A 20,966-nucleotide genomic window follows, 5' to 3' on the forward strand; every position below is an offset into this window, starting at 1 on the left:
CTCTATGGGGTTGGTAGAGTTGTCTCGTACATAATGCCTTCAGGAGAGGAACGACCAATAACATTTGCTTCATGAACTCTTACTAGCGCAGAAACGAATACGCTCAGCAACAAAAAGAGGCTTTGAACATCATTCTCGGGGTACGAAGGTTCCACCATTACCTTTATGGACGCTACTTTCATTTCTTGACGGATCATCGACCCTTGACGACGATCTTTGGGCCCTAGAAAGGCATTCCTTCTTTGGCAGCTGGTAGATTACAAAGATGGGGTGGGATTCTCCGACTCCCCGCCGGGTCAGAGAATCGCCGGGGGGGGGGGGGAGGTGTGAATCCGGCTCCCGCTGGCTGCCAAATTCTCTGGCGGTGAGGGCAGGAATCATGCCGCGGCGGTCGGTGGCCGCTGGCAGTGGGCTCCCCCGGCGATTCTCCGACCTGCGATGGGCCGAGTGGCCGCCCGTTTTCGGCCAGTCCCGCTGGCGTATGTTACACCAGGTATTTGCCAGTGGGACCTGGCTGCGTGAGCGGCCTCCGGGGTCCTCGGGGAGGCGTGGGGGGATCTGGCCCCGGGGGGGGGTGCCCCCACGGTGGCCTGGCCCACGATCGGGGCCAGCGATCCGCAGACGGGCCTGTGCCGTGGGTGCACTCTATTGTTCTGCGTCGGCCGCTGTGGTCCTCCCGCTCATGCGCCAACTCACGCCAGCCGATGGAGGCCCTTCGGCGCCGGTTGGCGTGGGGCCAAGCCCCTTCCCTGCTTGCCGGCGCGGTGCAAACCACTCTGGGGCTGACCTAGCCCCTGAAGGTGCGGAGGATACCGCACCTTTGGGGCGGACTGATGCCAGAGTGGTTCACGCCACTCCTCGGGGTGCCGGGATCCCCCGCCAGGTAGGGGTGAATCCCGCCCATGATCTTTGATATTCTCGGCACACATGTACAATATTCAATATCGCAAGTCAGAGCAAAGCTGATGCTTTGTCAAGTTTGCCGTTAAAAATCAAACCTGAACCTAAAGAACATTTCAAGAACAAAGCAAATACTCAATAAAGGAGAGCAGGTTTTCGCCAGGAGCTACACCATGAGAAATGGGTGCCTGCTGTGATCCATAGAACAGTACAGCACAGAACAGGCCCTTCGGCCCTCAATGTTGTGCCGAGCAATGATCACCCTACTCAAACCCACGTATCCACCCTATACCCGTAACCCAACAACCCCCCCTTAACCTTACTTTTCAGGACACTACGGGCAATTTAGCATGGCCAATCCACCTAACCCGCACATCTTTGGACTGGGCAAAGATCCGAGCAAAGGCAGGTCCAATATCATACAGCGTGCAGACGGATGGTGAAAGGGCTTGGCGATGTCTTACTGATCAGTAACTAGCTTCACAAAGTGAAATCACTGAAACTTGTCAAGGTGTTTCCCTTGGAAAATCTACACAACCACTGTGTAGAAGGACCACCCTTCGGAACAGGGAGCAAACACAGGCAAGTTCAGATTCTACTTCTGAAGACTTTCCAATACCTATAGAGATTGACACTGAAGTAACTTCCCAGGAAGTACCACCTACTTGTAGTGATCTGCATCACTGTATATACACAAGAGAATGTAAATACACTACAACTAAGTAACCACTAGAGGGAGCACGAGAGATATATGAATAAGCAGACGAAAGTCAGGAAGTCATTCTTCACAGGAACGACAGCTAGTGAGCAGGACACAGACAGACAGCTCTCATGTAACATCTAGTATAAACTCTGGAGAGAGAACAAACTTACACAATAAAGCACTTACTTCAACTGTAAGACTGTAAGACTACAAGCTTTATTCAGACATAAGAAATAATATATGAAATAACAATGAAACAACGACCTGTACAACATGGTACAACTCTGCACATGAAGGACAATGTAACAGCACAGTCCAAAACAATGGCAAGAGTACAAACATAACATGGCATGACAACAAATCTCACAAATTCATATCTGCTCCACAACAAACAAGCAAACCAGTTTTCAAGGCAGATGACATGCCTCAATACCGCAAGCACAGAAAAAGGTCCAGGTCAGACAACAAAGATGATATACAGAATCAATACCGCAAGCACAGAAAAAAGTCCAGGTCAGACAACAATACCGCAAGCACAGAAAAAAGTCCAGGTCATTAGCTATGAGGGGCGGTTGAATAAACTCGGTTTGTTCTCACTGGAACAACGAAGATTGAGGGGCGACCTGATAGAGGTCTACAAAAGTATGAGGAGCATAGATGGAGTGGATAGTCAGAGGCTTTTCCCCAGGCTAGAGGGGTAAATTACTAGGGTGCATAGGTTTAAGGTGCGAGGGGCAAGGTTTAGAGTAGATGTACGAGGCAAGTTTTTTACACAGAGGGTAGTGGGTGTCTGGAACTCGCTGCTGGAGGAGGTGGTGGAAGCAGGGACGATAGTGACATTTAAGGGGCATCTTGACAAATACATGAGTAGGATGGGAATAGAGGGATACGGACCCAGGAAGTGTAGAAGATTGTAGTGTAGTCGGGCAGCATGGTCGGCACGGGCTTGGAGGGCCGTTCCTGTGCTGTACTTTTCTTTGTTCTTTGTCAGACAAGGTGGATGACATACAGAATCAATACCGCAAGCACAGGAAAAAGTCCAGGTCAGACAACAAAGGTGATTCGACCATTTGAACACCTCATGATGACTTGTTGGTTACTTAAACACAAGGACAGTGATGACGTTCACAAAGAAATTACAATATCAACATCACCACGTCAACAATAGAAGAAGAAAGAAACTCAACCGAATAAATTCATAAAGTTTGGACTCATAAATTTTTTATTAAGATTGGATTCATAAATATTAATTGGCTTTGTATAATCATTAGTATCATCACAAATTGTACATATCATCATTTATCTACCTGTTTTGTACAATTTTCTTCAACAAAGTACAGAAAATATGTAAATAGAAAAAAGGGGGATAGAATCATAGAATTTACAGTGCAGAAGGAGGCCATTTAGCCCATCGAGTCTGCACCGGCTCTTGGAAAGAGCACCCTACCCAAGGTCAACAACTCCATGCTATCCCCATAACCCAGTAACCCCACCCAACACTAAGGGCAATTTATCATGGCCAATCCACCTAACCTGTAGTGATCTGCATCACTGTGTATACACAAGGGGTTAATGTAAATACACTACAACTAAGTAACCACTAGAGAGAGCACTAGAGATGTATAAATAAGCAGGCAAAAGCCAGGAAAGTCACTCTTCACAGGAATGGCAGCGAGTGAGTAGGACACAGACAGACAGACAGTTCTCATGTAACATCTAGTATAAAGTCTGGAGAGAGAACAAACTTACACAATAAAGCACCTACTTCACTTCACTTGCGAGCTTTATTCAGACATAAGAAATAATATACTACTGAGGGAATGGAAGACACTTCCAAGTTCTCGAGTAACGAGGCTCCAGAACATCGAGTCCAACTCAAAAGTAATAAATGTCCAGTGACTGCCTTATTGAGGTGTATAAATGTATTGAGTAAGTGGGCCTGTGTATAAATGTATTGTGTAAGTGGTCCTGCTGTATAAATGTATTGAGTAAGTGGGCCTGTGTATAAATGTATTGAGTAAGTGTGCCTGTGTATAAATGTATTGTGTAAGTTGTCCTGCTGTATAAATGTATTGAGTAAGTGTGCCTGTGTATAAATGTATTGAGTAAGTGGGCCTGTGTATAAATGTATTGAGTAAGTGTGCCTGTGTATAAATGTATTGTGTAAGTGGTCCTGCTGTATAAATGTATTGAGTAAGTGTGCCTGTGTATAAATGTATTGAGTAAGTGGGCCTGTGTATAAATGTATTGTGTAAGTTGTCCTGCTGTATAAATGTCTGCATCGAGTAAGTGGGCATGTATAAATGTATAGTAAGAAGTCTTAAAACACCAGGTTAAAGTCCAACAGGTTTGTTTCAAATCACTAGCTTTCGGAGCACTGCTCCTTCCTCAGGTGAATGAATAGGTAGGTTCCAGAAACACATTATAGATATATATATATAGACAAAGTCAAAGATGCAAGACAATACTTTGAATGCGAGTCTTTGCAGGTAATTAAGTCTTTACAGATCCAAACAGAGCAACTGGAGAGAGGGATAATCACAGGTTGAAGAGGTGTAAATTGCCTCAAGCCAGGACAGTTGGTAGGGTTTCGCAAGCCCAGGCCAGATGGTGGGGTATGAATGTAATGCGACATGAATCCCAGGTCCCGGTTGGGGCCTCACTCATTGGTGCAGAACTTGGCTATAAGTTTCTGCTCGGCGATTCTGCGTTGTCGCGCATCCTGAAGGCCGCCTTGGAGAACGCTTACCCGGAGATCAGAGGCTGAATACCCTTGACTGCTGAAATGTTCCCTGACTGGAAGGGAATGATAAATCGCCCCTTAGTGTCCAAAGATGTACACGATAGGTGGATTGGCAATGATAAATTGTCCCTTAGTGTCCAAAGATGTGCAGGTTAGATGGATTGGCCATGTTAAATTGTCCCTTAGTGTCCAAAGATGTGCAGGTTAGGTGGATTGGCCATGATAAATTGTCCCTTAGTGTCCAAAGATGTGCAGGTTAGGTGGATTGGTCATGTTAAATTGTTCCTTAGTGTCCAAAGATGTGCAGGTTAGGTGGATTGGCCATGACAAATTGTTCCTTAGTGTCCAAAGATGTGCAGGTTAGGTGGATTGGTCATGTTAAATTGTCCCTTAGTGTCCAAAGGTGTACAGGTTTGGTGGATTGGCCGTGTTAAACTGTCCCTTAGTGTCCAAAGGTGTGTAGGTTAGGTTATGGGAATAGGGCAGGGTGGACAGGGGAGTGGACTCAGGTAGAGTGCTCATTCGAAAGTCGGTGCACACACGATGGGTTGAATGGCCTCCTTCTGCACTGTGAGGATTCTATGAGATATATATATATATTTTAATTTAGTGTACCCAATTCATTTTTTCCAATTAAGGGGCAATTTAGCGGCCAATCCACCTACCCAGCACATCTTTGGGTTGTGGGGGTGAAACCCACGCAGACACGGGGAGACTGTGCAAACTCCACACGGACAGTGACCCAGAGCCGGGATCGAACCTGGGACCTCAGCACCATGAGGTTTCTACGAGATATTAAAATTGCTTTGAAACAATAAGCAAGATCTGGTCCTATTCCATTTTATTCCTGATGGAACACCTGGGGATTTATTCTGCTTATCCCCAGCTGGGATTTCCACTCGGTGACTGTGGCTATTGAACACATATGTCAAGGTACAGCTAGTGCATTGAAAATGAGCAGTCGTAACATCACACGTCCTATTTTTCATCATTATGACAATCTTAATGGTGGACATTTTAAGCAGGCCCCTGCAGGACCGAATGCGAGTCAATCAATGGCATCTGGGACCCTGCAAATTTTATTTTTTGTGAAATAAAGGGACTTCTTAGCAAGCATAGAAGCAGGCGGCAATGTTCCATTGCTGCACGCAGGGTGTCTGTCAAAAAGATTAAAATGAGCTTCATTTCTACTTATATATTGATAATGTCTTCAAGAAAAAGCATTGGTATCGATCTCCCCTTCCCGAACTCATGGTACTGTCTTTGAACAAATTATAATCTCCCAATGTCTTCACCTTCAAAGGTTTTCCCTGCAAGTCTTCAACTGACAGAAAATTTCTACTTTCCAGCTGTTCCAGAATGAAGTGTATCGTTTTGAGATTTTTATCAGATATCTGTGTGCAGTGTGGTGGTGCATGAAGTGAACATCAACATTCAGTTTGGAAAGAAGAAGAGATACTAAATAGCATTGAATACGTTTAAGTGGGAAATCCCAACGACAGTCCGCCACTGTGCTCTGCTCATGAGTAATACTGTTTATTACTGCTGTATCTTTCAGAACCAATCGAGACAATACCACCATCTGACCCAACACCAGTCAGTGAAGTGCAAATACAACAGCCACATCTTCAAGCACAACAGACTGTGCCAACCTCAGCACCCACAGTGGCTCAGGTAACTCATTCACTAAAAATGTGTCATTTGCCAACGTTCGGATTTCTTTCCGCTTGAGAAACGATCGAGAACGAGGGGGCACAGATGTACAGTAATTTGCAAAAGAAGCAAAAGTGATATGAGAATAAACTTTTTCATGTGATGAGAGCGTGGAATGCGCTGCCTGCGAGTGTGGTGGAGGCAGGTTCAGTCAAAACATTCAAAAGGGAATTAAACTGTTATCTGAAAAGGAAAAATGTGCAGGGTTATGGGGAGACTGGGGGAATGGCACAAAGTAAATTAAAAGAACAAAATCTTTTTATTGGCATTTTCAAAATTATATGCATTGCCGTTCATTTTCATTTATTGTACAGTCACAAAGGTTCATAGAATTTACAGTGCAGAAGGAGGCCATTCGGCCCATCGAGTCTGCAATGGCTCTTGGAAAGAGCACCATACCCAAGCCCCCACCTCCACCCTATCCCCGTAACCCAGAAACCCCATCGAACCTAAGGGCAATTTAGCATGGCCAATCCACCTAACCTGCACATCTATCAGCAAGAAAGAATGGGGGGCAGCAGTGAAGAAGGGGGGAAGGGAGGGAGAGAGGGGGGGGGGGGTCAGGATAGGGAGGATTGTATGTTGAACCAGACGGCGACATACTGTAAATAGAGAAACCTGAGAAGGAACAATGCAACTGTTTTTTAGGGCAGCACGGTAGCATAGTGGTTAGCACTGTGGCTTCACAGCTCCAGGTTCCCAGGTTTGATTCCCGGCTGGGTCACTGTCTGTGTGGAGTCTGCACGTTCTCCCCGTGTCTGCGTGAGTTTCCTCCCACAGTCCAAAGATGTGCAGGTTAGGTGGGTTTTCCATGCTAAATTGCCCTTAGTGTCCAAAAAGGTTGGCTGGGGTTACTGAGTTATGGGGATAGAGTGATGGTGTGGGCTTGGATAGGGTGCTCTTTCCAAGGGCCGGCGCAGACTTGATTGGCTGAATGGCCTCCTTCTGCCCTGTAAATTCTATGATTCCAGTCTGTCTCGGAACTGTTTCATTCCCGCAGCCACATCGGGGGGCTCGGAGGTGGACAATCCTCAGTAGAAGGTCTCGAATGCCCGATTAACGTCCTTCGGCTCTGTTACCAGTCTGCTTCTGCTATCCTTGACCTGTTATATTTCCCACGTGGCTGCCTGCTTTCTCAGCTGGTGAGCCAATAGGCAGCCAGCCTTGTCTCCGTGTTGGTAGAATGTCCCCCCATGCCTGGCGGAGTTGATACACTGCTTTCCTAGTGGATAGTAGGTTAAAGTCCATTTGCAGCTTTTTCCTCTCCGCCTGCAGCTCTATGGTCAGGGCCTCGGAGTATTGTCTGTTGACTTCCAGAATGGAGTCCACTAGTTGTTGCCTGGCCACCCTCTCTTCCCTATCTCTGCTTGCCTTAGAATATAGAACATAGGACAGTACAGCACAGTACAGGCCCTTCGGCCCACGATGTTGTGCTGACCATTTATCCTAATCTAAGATCAACCTAACCTACACCCCTTCAATTTACTGCTGTCCATGTGCCTGTCCAAGAGTCGCTTAAATGTCCCTAATGTCTCTGACTCCACCACCTCTGCTGGCAGTGCATTCCACACACCCACCACTCTCTGTGTAAAGAGCCTACCCCTGACATCTCCCCTATACCTTCCTCCAATCACCTTAAAATTATGTCCCCCTCGTGACAGCCATTTCCGCCCTGGGGGAAAGTCTCTGGCTATCCACTCTATCCATGCCTCTCATCACCTTGTCCACCTCTAACAAGTCACCTCTCTGCCTTCTTCGCTCCAGTGAGAAAAGCCCGAGCTCCCTCAACCTTTCTTCATAAGACATGCCCTCAGAAGGAGGGCAGTGCAGAAAGACGCCATTCGGCCCATCGAGTCTGCACCGACCCACTTAAGCCATCACTTCCACCCTATCCCCGTAACCCAATAACTCCTCATAACCTTTTGGACACTAAGGTGCAATTTAGCATGGCAATCCACCGAACCTGCACGTCTTTGGACTGTGGGAGGAAACCGGAGCACCCGGAGGAAACCCACGCAGACACAGGGAGAACGTGCAGACTCCACACAGACAGTGACCCAAGCCGGAATCGAACCTGGGACCCTGGCGTTGTGAAGCCATCATGCTATCCACTTGTGCTACCGTGCTGCCCAGCATCCTGGTAAATCCCCTCTCCAAAGCAGTGATTGATTGATTGATTTGATTTATTGTACCGAGGTCCAGTGAAAAGTATTTTTCTGTGGCTGAGGAACGTACACAGTTCGTACACAGTAAACAAAAAGAATAATCAACAGAGAACATTGACAAATGGTATATCGACAAACAATGATTGGTTACAGTGTGGAACAAGGAGCCAAACAAAGCAAATACATGAGCAAGAGCAGCATAGGCCGTCGTGAATAGTGTTCTTACAGGGAACAGATCAGTCCGAGGGGGAGTCGTTGAGGAGTCTGGTAGTTGTGGGGAAGAAGCTGTTCCTATGTCTGGATGTGCGAGTCTTCAGACCTCTGTACCTCCTGCCTGATGGAATATTCTGGAAGAAGGCAATGCCTGGGTGGGAGGGGTCTCTGATAATGCTGTCTGCCTTCCTGAGGCAGCGGGAGGTGTAGACAGAATCACTGTGGGGGTGGCGAGCTTGTGTGATGGATTGGGCTGAGTTCACCAGTCTGCAGCTTCTTATGATCTATCGCACATCTGTAGAAGTTTGTGAGCGTCAATGTAAACATGCCAAATTCCTTTAGCTCCTGTAGGAAGTAGAGATGTTGTTGGGCTTTCTTGATTGTTGCATCAACGTGAGTGGACCAGGACAGACTGTTGGTGATGGAGACCCTCAGGAACTTAAAGCTATTGACCATCTCCACTTTGGAGCCATTGATGCAGACGGGAGTGTGTGTCGTGCTGCGCTTCCTGAAGTCGATGATCAGTTCCTTGGTCTTTCCGACATTTAGAGAGAGGTGTCTTTGGTACACCATGCAATCAAGTGATTTATCTCCCTCCTGTAGTCTGATTCGTTATTGTTTGAGATACGGCCCACCACAGTCGTATCATCAACAAATTTATAGATTGAGTTGGAGTTAAACCTTGCCACACAGTCATGTGTGTATAGGGAGTACAGTAGAGGACTGAGCACACATCCTTGCGGGGCCCCGGTGGTGAGGACTATTGTGGAGGAGGTGCTGTGGCCTATGCTGACAAATTATGGTCTGTTGGTGAGGAAGTCGAGAATCCAGCTGCATAGGGAGGGGCCAAGTCCAAGATTGCAGAGTTTTGTTATTAGTCTTGTTGGGATAATGGTGTTGAAGGCGGAGCTGTAGTCCATGAACAGCAGTCTGACATAGGTGTCCTTGTTGTCGAGGTGTTAGAGCCAGGGAGATAGCGCCTGCTGTGGCCCGGTTGCGGTGATAGGCAAACTGCAGTGGATCGAGACCGCCTGGGAGGCTGGCAGTGATCCATCTCATAACTAGCCGCTCAAAGCATTTCATGATAACAGACGTCAGGGCCACCGGTCGGTAGTCGTTGAGACAGGCTACCTTGTTCTTCTCTGGTAATGGTATTATGGTGGCCTTTGTGAAGGAGGTGGGGACCTCAGAGTGGAGAAGTGAGGTGGTGAAGATATTTGCGAATACACTCGCCAGCTGGTCTGCGCAGGCTCCGAGTGCTCGCCCAGGGACTCCGTCAGGGCCTGGCGCTTTCGGGGGATTCACTTTCAAGAAGGCAGCTCTTACCTCTGAAGCTGTAATAGTGGGTATGGGTGTGCCCAGGGCTGTTGGGGCAGGTGGCACTGATACATTGGCTGACTGCTCAAAGCGGGCATAGAACTTGTTCAGATTATCAGGTAGGGATGCTCCAGCCCCAGATATCCCGCCTGGACTTGCTTTATAGCCTGTGATCTTGTGTAGGCCCTGCCATAGTTGTCATGGGTTACTGTTGTTGGCCTGGGACTCTAGTTTGATGCGGTATTGCCTTTTTGCATCCCTGATGGCTTTCCGTACGTCGTACCTGGATTTCTTTATGTAGGTCAGGGTCGTCAGACTTGAACGCCTCCGTCCAGAACTTCAGCAGGGACTGAACCTTTTGGATGAACCACGGGTTTCCGATTGGGGAATACCCGTATTGTCTTCTTCGGTACACAGTCCTCGGCACACTTAATGATGAAGTCTGTGACGGTGGCTGCGTACTCATCCAGGTCAGCTGCCGCGGCCTTGAATATGGACCAGTCCACAGTCTCCAAGCAGTCGCAGAGGATGTCCTCAGATTCCTCAGACCAGCACTGCACGGTTTTCCTGCTTGGCTCAGCACGCTTGAGTTGCTGTTTGTAAGCCGGAAGTAGGAATACTGACTTGTGGTAGGATTTGCCAAAGTGCAGTCGGGGAATGGAGCGGTCGGCTCCTTTGATGTTCGTGTAGCAGTGGTCCAGGGTGTTTGCACCTCTGGTGGAGCAGGAGATATATTGATGGAGTTTGGGTAGCTGACGTTGGCCTGGTTGAAGTCCACAGCCATGAATGTCAGGGCTTTGGGGTGATTTGTTTCTTAGACTGCTGTGGTGAGTAGAGGTGAATTCACGTGGGATGTACAAGGGGCGACACTTCACGGTTAGATATTCAAGGTCTGGGGAGCAACGGCATGCTGGGGACACCACATCTGAACACCAGGAGTAATGGATGAGGAGGCAAATACCCCCGCCCTTCGACTTGCATGAGGCCTTCGTGCGGTCCATTTGGTGGATTGAAAGCTCCTTCGGGTTGGATGGCGCAGTCCGGTGTGGCTGGAGTGAGCCATGTCCCGGTGAAGCAGAGCACACAGTAGTTTCTCACTTCACTCTGCGAGGTAAGTCTGGCGTTGAGATCATCCACCTTGTTCTCAATCACTTGGACATTCGCCAGGAGTGCGCTGGGGAGAGGAGTCTTGAAGCCGCGTTTTACCTTCAGGCCGGCGTCCTGTTTCCTGGGTTGGCGGCAACTCTTGGATGGCAGGGTTGGCTTTGCGTAAGGTAAGTGGTTGCGTTCGGAGGGGTCGTGGATGATGGTGGTGGTGGCAGGGTCACTGCAGGGAGTTGTGCGTGGGCCGGTCTAGAACGATACAGCGCAGTACAGGCCCTTCGGCCCTCGATGTTGCACCGACATGGAAAAAAAAACTAAAGGCCATCTAACCTACACTATGCCCTTATCATCCATATGCTTATCCAATAAATTTTTAAATGCCCTCAATGTTGGCGAGTTCACTACTGTTGCAGGTAGGGCATTCCACGGCCTCACCACTCTTTGCGTAAAAAACCCACCTCTGACCTCTGTCCTATATCTATTACCCCTCAATTTAAGGCTATGTCCCCTCGTGCTAGCCACCTCCATCCGCGGGAGAAGGCTCTCACTGTCCACCCTATCTAACCCTCTGATCATTTTGTATGCCTCTATTAAGTCACCTCTTAACCTTCTTCTCTCTAACGAAAACAACCTCAAGTCCATCAGCCTTTCCTCATAAGATTTTCCCTCCATACCAGGCAACATCCTGGTAAATCTCCTCTGCACCCGTTCCAAAGCTTCCACGTCCTTCCTATAATGAGGCGACCAGAACTGTACGCAATACTCCAAATGCGGCCGTACCAGAGTTTGGTACAGCTGCATCATGACCTCATGGCTCCGGAACTCAATCCCTCTACCAATAAAGGCCAACACACCATAGGCCTTCTTCACAACCCTATCAACCTGGGTGGCAACTTTCAGGGATCTATGTACATGGACACCGAGATCCCTCTGCTCATCCACACTACCAAGAATTTTACCATTAGCCAAATATTCCGCATTCCTGTTATTCTTTCCAAAGTGAATCACCTCACACTTCTCCACATTAAACTCCATTTGCCACCTCTCAGCCCAGCTCTGCAGCTTATCTATGTCCCTCTGTAACCTGCAACATCCTTCCGCACTGTCTACAACTCCACCGACTTTAGTGTCGTCTGCAAATTTACTCACCCATCCTTCTGCGCCCTCCTCTAGGTCATTTATAAAAATGACAAACAGCAACGGCCCCAGAACAGATCCTTGTGGTACGCCACTCGTAACTGAACTCCATTCTGAACATTTCTCATCAACTACCACTCTCTGTCTTCTTTCAACTAGCCAATTTCTGATCCACATCTCTAAATCACCCTCAATCCCCAGCCTCCGTATTTTCTGCAATAGCCGACCGTGGGGAACCTTATCAAACGCTTTACTGAAATCCATATACACCACATCAACTGCTCTACCCTCGTCTACCTGTTCAGTCACCTTCTCAAAGAACTCGATAAGGTTTGTGAGGCATGACCTACCCTTCACAAAACCATGCTGACTATCCCTAATCATATTATTCCTATCTAGATGATTATAAATCGTATCTTTTATAATCCTCTCCAAGACTTTACCCACCACAGACGTTAGGCTCACCGGCCTATAGTTACCGGGGTTATCTCTACTCCCCTTCTTGAACAAAGGGACCACATTTGCTATCCTCCAGTCCTCTGGCACTATTCCTGTAGCCAATGATGACCTAAAAATCAAAGCCAAAGGCTCAGCAATCTCTTCCCTGGCTTCCCAGAGAATCCTAGTATAAATCCCATCCGGCCCCGGGGACTTATCTATTTTCACCTTGTCCAGAATTGCCAACACTTCTTCCCTACGCACCTCAATGCCATCTATTCTAATAGCCTGGGTCTCAGCATTCTCCTCCACAATATTATCTTTTTCTTGAGTGAATACTGACGAAAAGTATTCATTTAGTATCTCGCTTATCTCCTCAGCCTCCACACACAACTTCCCACCACTGTCCTTGACTGGCCCTACTCTTACCCTAGTCATTCTTTTATTCCTGACATACCTATAGAAAGCTTTTGGGTTTTCCTTGATCCTACCTGCCAAAGACTTCTCATGTCCCCTCCTTGCTCGTCTCAGCTCTCTCTTTAGATCCTTCCTCGCTTCCTTGTAACTATCAAGCGCCCCAACTGAAACTTCACGCCTCATCTTCACATAGGCCTCCTTCTTCCTCTTAACAAGAGATTCCACTTCTTGGGTAAACCACGGTTCCCTCGCTCGACCCCTTCCTCCCTGCCTGACTGGTACGTACTTATCAAGAACATGCAATAGCTGTTCCTTGAACAAGCTCCACATATCCAGTGTGCCCAACCCTTGCAGCCTACTTCTCCAACCAACACATCCTAAGTCATGTCTAATGGCATCATAATTGCCCTTCCCCCAGCTATAACTCTTGCTCTGCGGGGTATACTTATCCCTTTCCATCACTAACGTAAAGGTCACCGAATTGTGGTCACTGTCTCCAAAGTGTTCACCTACCTCCAGATCTAACACCTGGCCTGGTTCATTACCCAAAACCAAATCCAAAGTGGCCTCACCTCTTGTTGGCCTGTCAACATATTGTGTCAGAAAACCCTCCTGCACACATTGTACAAAGAACGACCCATCCAATGTACTCGAACTATATCTTTTCCAGTCAATATTAGGAAAGTTAAAGTCTCCCATAACAACTACCCTGTTACTTTCGCTCTTTTCCAGAATCATCTTCGCCATCCTTTCCTCTACATCTCTAGAACTATTAGGTGGCCTATAGAAAACTCCCAACAGGGTGACCTCTCCTTTCCTGTTTCTAACCTCAGCCCATACTACCTCGGAAGAAGAGTCCCCATCTTGCATCCTTTCTACCACCGTAATACTGTCCTTGACTAGCAGCGCCACACCTCCCCCTCTTTTGCCCCCTTCTCTGACCTTACTAAAGCACCTAAACCCCGGAACCTGCAACAACCATTCCTGTCCCTGCTCTATCCATGTCTGTGGGGCGGTAAGGATGGGTTCACCTTCCGGTGGGGTCGGGTGGGTATCTGTCGCTCCGGGGTTGGCTCGGGCATTCCCGCTTCACTGGCGAGGCCCTGCGCCCCCGCGGTCTAGTCATGCATCCACATCCTTCCGATAATGAGGCGACCAGAACTGGACACAATATTCCAAGTGTGGTCTAACTAGGGTTTTATAAAGCTGCAGCCAAACCCTGCAGCTCTTAAACTCAATCCCACTGTTAAGGAAAGCCAACACACCATACGCCTTAACAACCCTATCAACCTGGCAACTTTGAGGGATCTATGTACTTGGACCCCAAGATCCCTCTGTTCCTCCACACTTCCAAGAATCTTGCCTTTATCCCTGTATTCAGCATTCAAATTCAACCTTCCAAAATGAATCACTTCACATTGATCAAGGTTAAACTCCATCTGCCACTTCTCAGCCCAGCTCTGCATCCTGTCAATGCCCTGCCCCCCCCCCCCCCCCCACCCCGAGTCCCCGTCCTCTGTCCCCCCCACTGTGTTTTCCCGCCCCTTCTGCCCCGTCCCTCCTTCCTCTTTGTGCCAGGCTCTCCCTTTCCCCAGAGAGATGCGCCGTGGCCCTCGTTCACTCCTGCCCTCCGTGTTGGCCCTCCTCGCTAGTACGGTGGCATCCCTCCCAGTACTTGCCCAGCACTGGTCCTGTTTACCTTCCTCCTTCCACCCCTTGTCTTGCCCTCCTGTCTGCATATCTCATCCTCGCTCCCCCAGCTCCGCTCTCCCTCCTCACATTGAGAGAGGAGACAAGCCCGAAAATGAGGCAGCCCTGTCCCGCGTAAAACAGAAAACACGTGTACCGTTCATGATCTTATTGTCTCCGTTTGCGGTCTGTCCTTTGCTCTTTGATCCGATTCTTTTTTTCCCCTGCCCCTGTGGCTTTCAGAAGAACATAAGAACTAGGAGCAGGAGTCGGCCATCTGGCCCCTCGAGCCTGCTCCGCCATTCAATGAGATCATGGCTGATCTTTTGTGGGCTCAGCTCCACTTTCCGGCCCGAACACCATAACCCTTAATCCCTTTATTCTTCAAAAAACTATCTATCTTTACCTTAAAAACATTTAATGAAGGAGCCTCAACTGCTTCACTGGGCAAGGAATTCCATAGATTCACAATCCTTTGGGTGAAGAAGTTCCTCCTAAACTCAGTCCTAAATCTACTTCCCCTTATTTTGAGGCTATGTCCCCTAGTTCTGCTGTCACCCGCCAGTGGAAACAACCTGCCCGCATCTATCCTATCTATTCCCTTCATAATTTTATATGTTTCTATAAGATCCCCCCTCATCCTTCTAAATTCCAACGAGTACAGTCCCAGTCTACTCAACCTCTCCTCATAATCCAACCCCTTCAGCTCTGGGATTAACCTAGTGAATCTGCTCTGCACACCCTCCAGCGCCAGTATGTCCTTTCTCAAGTAAGGAGACCAAAACTGAACACAATACTCCAGGTGTGGCCTAACTAACACCTTATACAATTGCAACATAACCTCCCTAGTCTTAAACTCCATCCCTCTAGTAATGAAGGACAAAATTCCATTTGCCTTTCCTATAAACCAACTTTTTGCGACTCATGCACGAGTACACCCAGGTCTCTCTGCACAGCAGCATGTTTTAATATTTAATCATTTAAACAATAATCCCGTTTGCTGTTATTCCTACCAAAATGGATAACCTCACATTTGTCAACATTGTATTCCATTTGCCAGACCCTAGCCCATTCACTTAACCTATCCAAATCCCTCTGCAGACTTCCAGTATCCTCTGCACTTTTCGCTTTACCACTCATCTTAGTGTCATCTGCAAACTTGGACACATTGCCCTTGGTCCCCAACTCCAAATCATCTATGTAAATTGTGAACAATTGTGGGCCCAACACGGATCCCTGAGGGACACCACTACCTACTGATTGCCAACCAGAGAAACACCCATTAATCCCCACTCTTTGCTTTCTATTAATTAACCAATCCTCTATCCATGCTACTAATTTACCCTTAATGCCATGCATCTTTATCTCATGCAGCAACCTTTTGTGTGGCACCTTGTCAAAGGCTTTCTGGAAATCCAGATATACCACATCCATTGGCTCCCCATTATCTACTGCACTGGTAATGTCCTCAAAAAATTCCACTAAATTAGTTAGGCACGACCTACCCTTTATGAACCCATGCTGCGTCTGCCCAATGGGACAGAATGGGACAGGCATCCATTCAGATGTCTCGCTATTTCTTCCTTGATGATAGATTCCAGCAATTTCCCTACTACCGAAGTTAAGCTAACTGGCCTATAATTACCCGCTCTCTGCCTACCTCCTTTTTTAAACAGTGGTGTCACGTTTGCTAATTTCCAATCCGCTGGGACCACTCCAGAGTCTCGTGAATTTTGGTAAATTATCACTAGTGCATTTGCAATTTCCCTAGCCATCTCTTTTAGCACTCTGGGATACATTCCATCAGGGCCAGGAGACTTGTCTACCTTTAGCCCCATTAGCTTGCCCATCACTACCTCCTTAGTGATAACACTCCTCTCAAGGTCCTCACCTGTCATAGCCTCATTTCTATCAGTCGCTGGCCTGTTATTTGTGTCTTCCACTGTGAAGACCGACCCAAAAAACCTGTTCAGTTCCTCAGCCATTTCCTCAGCTCCCATTATTAAAACTCCCTTCTCATCCTCTAAAGGACCAATATTTACCGTAGCCACTCTTTTTTGTTTTATATATTTGTAGAAGCTTTTACTATCTGTTTTTATATTCTGAGCAAGTTTACTCTCATAATCTATCTTACTCTTCTTTATAGCTTTTTTAGTAGCTTTCTGTTGCCCCCTAAATATTTCCCAGTCCTCTAGTCTCCCACTAAACTTTGCCACTTTGTTTGCTTTTTCCTTCAATTTGATACTCTCCCTTATTCCCTTAGATATCCACGGTCGATTTTCCCTCTTTCTACTCCCCTTCCTTTTTGTTTGTATAAATCTTTGCGGAGCACTGTGAAAAATCGCTTGGAAGGTTCTCCACTGTTCCTCAACTGTTTCACCATAAAGTCTTTGCTCCCAGTCTACCTTAGCTAGTTCTTCTCTCATCCCATTGTAATCTCCTTTGTTTAAGCACAAAACACTAGTGTTTGATTTTACCTTCTCACCCTCCATCTGTATTTTAAATTCCACCATATTGTGATCGCTCCTTCCGAGAAGATCCCTATCTATGAGATCATTAATCAAGCCTGTCTCATTACACAGAACCAGATCTAGGACCGCTTGTTCCCTCGTAGGTTCCATTACATATTGTTCTAGGAAACTATCGCGGATACATTCTATAAACTCCTCCTCAAGGCTGCCTTGACCGACCTGGTTAAACCAATCGACATGTAGATTAAAATCCCCCATGATAACTGCTGTACCATTTCTACATGCATCAGTTATTTCTTTGTTTTTTGCCTGCCCCACCATAATGTTACTATTTGGTGGCCTATCGACTACTCCGATCAGTGACTTTCACCTTACTATTCCTGATTTCCACCCAAATGAACGAAGAACAAAGAACAAAGAAAATTACAGCACAGGAACAGGCCCTTCGGCCCTCCCAACCTGCGCCGATCCAGATCCTTTATCTAAACCTGTCCCCTATTTTCCAAGGTCTACTTCCCTCTGTTCCCTGCCCGTTCATATACCTGTCCAGATGCATCTTAAATTATGCTATCATGCCCGCCTCTACCACCTCCGCTGGCAAAGCGTTCCAGGCACCCACCACCCTCTGCGTAAAAAACTTTCCACGCACATCTCCCTTAAACTTTCCCCCTCTCATGGATTCAACCTATCCTCTTTTGCACCGATGTCATCCCTTACTATTGCCCGGATGTCATCCTTAAATAACAGAGCTACACCACCTTCCTTACCATCCACTCTGTCCTTCCGAATAGTTTGATACCCTTGGATATTTAACTCCCAGTCATGACCATCCTTTAACCATGTTTCAGTAATGGCCACTTCAGTAATAGTCATTCACGATGATTTGCGCCATCAACTCATTAACCTTATTCTGAATACTACGAGCATTCAGGTAAAGTACACTTACGTTGGCTTTTATACCTCTGTTTTGAATCTTAACACCTTGATCAATAAACTCTCCGAAGTTATTTTTCCTCTTAACTTTTCTCCTAATTTTCCTTGTCGTTGACCCCATATCTTCATGTAACAACCTGCCGCATCGCTTTCCATTTATGTTTTTACTTCCAGTTTGACTCCTTTTTGTATTACTGGGCCTATTCACTAAGCTCCCCTCAGTCACTGTACCTTGTACTGTCGCCCTTTTTGATTTTTGACTGTGGCTTCTCTACCTTACACTTTCCTCCTTCCTGCCTTTTGTTTCTGTCCCTGTTTAACTACCTTCCAACTTCCTGCATCGGTTCCCATCCCCCTGCCACATTAGTTCAAACACTCCCCAACCCCTCTAGCAAACACCCCCCCCCCCCCCCCCCCCCGGGACATCGGTTCCAGTCCTGCCCAGGTGTAACCCGTCCAGTTTGTACTGGTCCCACCTCCCCCAGACCCGGTCCCTAAGCCCCAGGAATCTGAAACCCTCCTCCTGACACCATTCCTTCAGCCACGTATTCATCCTATCTATCCTGTCATTCCTACTCTGACTAGCACGTGGCACCGGTAGTAATCCTGAGATCACTACCTTCGAGGTCCGATTTCTTACCTTCCTTCCTCGCTCCCTGTATTCTGCTTTTAGGACCTCATCCCTTTTTTTACCTGTGTTGTTTGTACCGCTGTTTACCACGACCACTGGCTGTTCACCCTCCCCCTCCAGAATGTCCTGTACCCGCTCTGAGACATCCTTGACCCTCGCACCAGGGAGGCAACATACCATCCTGGAGTCTTGTTTGCAGCCACAGAAACGCCTGTCTATTCTGTTTACAATTGAATCCCCGATAACTATTGCACTGTCACACTTATCCCCCCTCCCCTCTACAGCAGAACCAACTGTGGTGCCACGAGTTTGGATGTTGCTGTTTTCCCCTGAGAGGCCTTTCCCCTGAACAGTATCCAAAGCGGGATATCTGTTCCGCAGGGGAATGGCCACAGGAGATTCCTGCACTACCTGCCTCGCTCTCTTGCCCATTCCCTTCCTGCCTGCAGAGCCTGAGCCTGCGGTGTGACCACCTCTCTATACGTGCTATCCACAATGCTCTCCGACTCACGGATAATCTACAGTGTCTCCAGCCGCCACTCCAGCTCTGAAACTCGAGCTTCCAGGAGCTTGAACTGGAGACACTTCCTACACACATGCTGACCCTGGGGACTGGAACTGCCCCCAGTCTGCCACATGGAGCCCTTGTGGTTGCGGCTATTCCTCCCCCAATTGTTTTGATTTTAACGAACGTATCAGCCTCTGCTGGGGTTTTAAAATACTGCTCTTTCCCCTGAAATGTTACCCAGAGTCTGGCCGGGAATAACATCCCAAATCGCACCCCACTGATTTTGATCTGGTGAACTCAGCTCTTCTTTTGGCCAGGTCTGTCCCAATGTCTTGGTACACTCTTATATTCTTCCCTTCCCACAAGCATGATTTTGCCTGATGGGCCCACCTTAGGATTTTTCCCCCATCCTGGAACCAGAGAAACTTTGCGATAATCGATCTGGGCTGCTCCCTGGCTTTGGGCTTGGGTCAAAGTGACCTGTGCGCCTTGTCTATTTCTGAGGGGTTAGAAAGCCCTCCCTCCTCACTAGCTTGCCCAGCATTCGGGTGGTGTAGCCCGTTGGGTCTCCACCCTTCAAGTCCTCTGGTAGACCCACTATTCTGACGTTCTGCCACCTGGACCTGTTTTCCTGTTCCTCCATTTTCCCTCTTAGGCTCCCCTGGGTCGTTACCAACTTTCTCACCTCAGTTTCCAGAGCTATCAACCTGTCACTCTGGTCCGAGCCGGCCCTTTCCAATTCCACAATTGTTTTCTTCCTTCCCAGGCCTTTGATGGTTCGCTGCATTTTGTCTGTAGTCTCCGACAGCACCTCCTTCACTATTGTGTGGAGCTCCGCCCTGATCGCCTCCTCTATGGCATTTAGCTCCGTTTTCAGCACGCTTCTCCATTCTTCCCGCTGTCCGGTGTGTCGGGGGGGGCGTCGCCGTGTCCTGTTCCTGCTCCGCTGATTGGCTCGCCAGCTTTCCCCCTTCCTGGTTCACCTGAACCTCCTTCCAGCCTCGTGAAGCTGTCTGCCTGCTCGCCCGCAGCTCCTGCCCTTTTCCTTCGCCTTCTCTGTTGCTCCTTACATGTCGCCGTTCCCCCCGATTTATTATTATTTGCAGGCATATTTCTGTTCTGTGCCTTTCGCCTTTTGCTGGGTTTTGATGGAAAATATATATTTTTTAAAATATTAATATTTTCAGGAGAGAGAGAAAAAAAATGATCCTCTCCATGCTCTTTGAGCCCTCCGACTTTCAGGTTGCTTCTTCGGGAACAAAGTCACGATCCCCGCTCCTCCTCCACGTGCAGCCTCTCCGCTGTGCTCACTGGGACCAGTTTCTCCTCTCTCGTCCTTTTAACTCTCCGGCTCCATGGAGCTTTGATGCTTGAACAGGGAACGCCCCGAAAAAGACGGCAATATCGCGGACCGGCTGGAACTTTGTGGCCGCTCTGCTCACGGATGCCAATGGAAGTCCGAGCCTGCACATTCTCCTCGCATCTGCATGGGTTTCCTCCGGGACGTTCCGCTGGCAGGGGAGGGCTTCGGCGGGGGCTGGGGTGTTAACATGTACTAGATGCTGTGGTATGAAGAGGCAAGAGTTCAGCTCCTTTTCCACCAACGCACCTTTAATGGTTCGAACTCACTCTGCACAGAACTCTACAGATCATCACAAGCTCCAGAGTCCACCTGAAGCCCCTTTACATAACAGTGTCAATCATTGAACACTTAACATAAATGAGACAACTAATTGCAATGTCTCTTAACCCATTACTTAACATGGGGGACCTGGTGGGGAGTGGTCCTGGGGTGGCAAGGCTGGCTACAGAGGGCAGTTTTTGGCAGGCCAGGTCCGCGCACGGCCGGGGCCATGTTCCACAGCGCGGCCGCCGCAGGTCGCC

The 20,966-nt window shown here is 48.0% G+C and overlaps 1 protein-coding gene across 1 annotated transcript in view; it reads left to right on the top strand.

Annotated features, from left to right (window-relative positions):
* The window catches only part of LOC119958231 (POU domain, class 6, transcription factor 1-like), a 410,189-nt gene that overhangs the window by 208,300 nt on the left and 180,923 nt on the right, over positions 1 to 20,966 (top strand). Inside the window, 1 exon segment of the mRNA XM_038786639.1 lies at positions 5,905 to 6,020. Coding sequence (XP_038642567.1) covers positions 5,905 to 6,020 — 116 coding nt within the window.

The sequence above is a fragment of the Scyliorhinus canicula genome, chromosome 28, assembly GCF_902713615.1.
Source record: "Scyliorhinus canicula chromosome 28, sScyCan1.1, whole genome shotgun sequence".
Taxonomy (NCBI): domain Eukaryota; kingdom Metazoa; phylum Chordata; class Chondrichthyes; order Carcharhiniformes; family Scyliorhinidae; genus Scyliorhinus; species Scyliorhinus canicula.